Below are 3829 nucleotides of genomic sequence, written 5' to 3'. Positions count from 1 at the left end.
CCCTCATCCCTTGGTGGAGGTGGTGGTCCCCGAGAATCAGAAGACCCACTTCTCTCCTCAGCATCCGGGTTCTCCATTGGTTGTTTTCCAGGACGCCTTGGGTAACTTTCATCAGGCGTGTTCTGATTGTTCGTGGCCATGAATCTCTCAGGGATGAATGCTTAAGGCTCTCAATGAAAGCACCAAACTGTTGACACCGTTTTTCGTCAAACAGTGAAAGAAGAGCACAAAAACAATAATAGATAATGGCCAAATACAATAAAACAAATCAAACACACGATTTTTACGTGGTTCAGCAGTTAAATCTGCCTAGTCCATGAGTCTCTGTTATTAAACTCAAGATTATCTCTGAAAATTCTTAAGCATGAATTCTTCAGAGTTTTCTCTCAAGGATCAGAATTTCGGTCTTTTACAATGGTGCATGGCTTCTCTATTTATAGAGAAGGATGCAGAATACTATCCCACATATTTTGGGTAGTTACTCTTTTTGTGTAAATTAAATAAATGGCTTTAAATGCCTATAATCAGATATAAAAGGAAACGTCCCTGAAGACCAGGAAACGCATAACTAATCAAATAATATCCCACGATTCTAGGGGATTTACATTAATAAATGAGGATTATATCTCATATTTATAATACTTGTAAATATTCAAAGTGATTATTGCGTATCTCCAAGGCTTTAGTCTCCCAGGTTTCCTGTCACCTTTCGAGCTGGAGACATCTTCTGAGGTCACTCAACCTGTTCGAGATCGTATGCGCGTCGAGCTCGGGAACCCTGATCCGAAGTTGTCTCCGAAGATGAATGTGTTCCTGGAGTTATCTTTTGAGATCATGAACTCTTCGAGGTCACCATACTCGAGATCGTCCATATCCTGCAAGCTCGGCATATGATCCTGGAGCTTGTTTCCAACCTTATGAGTCCACTTATTTGCGAATCCAACTTTCGAGGTCATAATTAACATGGCTCGAAATCTGGGTATAACATGTTGATTTGAAGAAGAGAAGAAAAAAAAGAAAGGAAAAATTGAAAACTGTTTAAAAAAATTTGAAAGTGAAAAAATTATATTTTCAAAATTTAATAAATTTTAATTAAAATTTTAAAAAATAATAAATAAAAATAGAGTTACCAAACACATTTTATATTTAATTTTCAAATTTTTAATTAATTAATTAAAAAACTATTTTTTTAAGTGTTACTATACAACACAAAAATATCCCAGTAGCCGGCCAATAGGGAATGTAACAAGACAGAAAAAATCAACAAAAATTATAAAAATCTATGAAATGTTAACAATTCTTAAAGAAATATAATTATTACCCGGATGTGTGAAATGAAAAAGTAAATAAGTTTGAAATAATATATGAGAAATCAATGAAAAGAAAGAGCAAATTAAGGTGACACTCACAATTAAACCGATTAGAAAATATGAGAAAAGAGAAAATTGTACATACATTTATATATATTACTATTGCCTGCATAAGAAGATAACAGAGATGCAACACAAATATAATCTCCCTCATTATAGACAAGATACCCAATATAATCAACACCATATATTGACTATGTGTAATATATATATAAATATATATATATTTATAAATTTATACCATTTTTATTCTATCAACGAATAGATCAAACCTGACGAAATCGTATTCCCCAATTATCATGAATGCTCGAAGGCATAACGAACCATTTTCTTTTATTGAAGGAGAAACTTTGTATACAGTTTTTTTTTTTTTTTTTTTAAAGATGTCTATTATGTTTTAGGGATATTTTTGGCGAAAATATATAAATTATTGTATTTGTAGTACTTAAATACTTAAGTTATTTTTTTTACCATGAAAGTACATTCCGTCTATGTTTTGGTGCAATTTTTAGTGCATCTGTTTGTTTCGTCGTTAAGTCTGCCACCATAACGTGAAATTTACTTATAATTTGTGTACTTTGGTGCAAATATCTCTTAAATTGGATATTTTCGCTGCAAATATCCATTTAATTAAACACTTTCGCCTACATGTCACAATCGAACTTAACGGTGAGAATTTATGATTGTACTAAAGTGCACAAAAACATAGACGAAATGTACTTTCGTCGCCAAAAATAACTTGAGTACTTAAGTGCTACAAACATAATAAATTTGATACTTTCATCGCAAATATCCCTATTTTTTATTAACTAATTTATTTAAAGATAAAAAAAATTAATACAAAGCAATCTATAGGCGTTCCTAATTTTGAGGCATTATTTATACAGTTGCCTATATTTCCTAGGTTGTAATATTACATGAAGTTTCTTTGGATGTGTTATCACACATGAGGTTATTAATGAAACATTTTAATTCATTATTAATAAAACATTATGCAGTTGCCTAAAAGGCCTAGGATGTAATCAATTTTTTCTTTTTAATTTCACTTAAAAATGCCTGTAATTATAAATCCTAATTTGCATGCAGAACTGTATATAACCATCTGTTTAATATTCATATTTCTTATTTGTTGATTATACTTGTCCTTTTATTCATTTAGTTTTTTATATATGCTATGATATACTATTACATAATCTTAACTTGTGTTTATGCACTGCTCGATCATGTCATAGAGCGAGGCCACGAAATGGTAGACTATATCCCAGGAATTTCTACAACTCGACTCGCAGATTTCTCAGATAGAATTTTTGAAAAAGACAAAATAGTTCAAATATTAATAGATGCTGTTTCTAAGGTGTCCGGAGCACAATACTTTCTATCTACTTCAGTGTATGAGCTTGAATCACAAGTTTTTAACGTCTTGAAGCCAAAATTCCCCTTCCCCATCTACCCTATTGGACCAATTAGTATTAATCCTGAGTTTCATCTTCAAAATACTTCTAATGACAATACTATCATTAGTGGTACTGTCCCAGAGTATGTACAGTGGTTAGATTCTCAACCTGAAGCATCTGTCTTGTATATCTCGTTTGGGAGTTTTCTTTCAGTTTCAAATACCCAATTGGATGAAATTGTGGCTGGCATACGAACTAGTGGTGTAAGACACATGTGGGTGGCACGTGACAATGTGTCAAAGATCAAAGATGGTTGTGGCGATGTGGGGTTTGTGGTGCCTTGGTGTGACCAATTGAGGGTGTTGGGTCATCCTTCTATTGGTGGGTTTTGGACTCACTGTGGGTGGAATTCTACTCTGGAAGCTATTTTTGCTGGGGTTCCAATGTTGACTTTTTCTATAGCTGGGGACCAAATTCTTAATAGCAAGCAAATTGTTGAGGATTGGAAGATTGGTTGGAAGGTAAATAATAAGAAGATAATATGTGAAGAGACTGCTGAGATAAATTTAGTAAGGAGAGATGAAATTTCAGTACTTGTGAAAAGATTTATGGATCCAGAAAATAATGATAGGAAACTGATGAGAGAAAGAGTCAAGGAACTTCAAAAATCATGTGAACTTGCTATTACCAAAGGAGGCTCTTCCGACACAAATATTGATGCTTTTATTAGCCAGATTTCGTGAGAGAATATTAGTCATAATTAAGCTTAATACAGTTTTATTATTATTATTGACTTACTATTATTATAATTGTTATTATACTTGTCAGATTTAATATATTTAGATAATTTGTTCCCATATGTTTTAACGAGATATAATCTTAGTATTTTTAGTCTTGAAATTACAAAGTTAGAATAAAATAATATTTGAGCTCAAATTTTTAAATGTAACAAATCTGTCATCGATTAATTATATGTAATTAATTCATTTAAATAATATATTTACAAATAAATAATATTTTGACCGCTAAATTATTATCAACTTAATAATGTTAAATATTGAGGGA

General features: G+C 31.7%; 1 protein-coding gene across 1 annotated transcript; it reads left to right on the top strand.

Annotated features, from left to right (window-relative positions):
* The first annotated feature begins 2616 nt into the window (after positions 1-2616).
* Positions 2617-3507, top strand: LOC133780053 (UDP-glycosyltransferase 87A1-like). The gene has a single exon (XM_062219933.1). It carries the CDS (start codon positions 2617-2619, stop codon positions 3505-3507), a length of 891 nt encoding a protein of 296 aa, XP_062075917.1.
* The last annotated feature ends 322 nt before the right edge of the window (positions 3508-3829 follow it).

Source organism: Humulus lupulus, chromosome 5, assembly GCF_963169125.1.
Source record: "Humulus lupulus chromosome 5, drHumLupu1.1, whole genome shotgun sequence".
Lineage (NCBI taxonomy): Eukaryota > Viridiplantae > Streptophyta > Magnoliopsida > Rosales > Cannabaceae > Humulus > Humulus lupulus.
Note: the sequence above shows the minus strand (reverse complement) of the source record. Positions and strands in the feature narration are given on the sequence as shown.

What these genes read in the sequence shown, in the direction of transcription:
- LOC133780053 (XM_062219933.1), top strand. Translation starts at nt 2,617, where the DNA reads ATGGTAGACTATATCCCAGGAATTTCTACAACTCGACTCGCAGATTTC.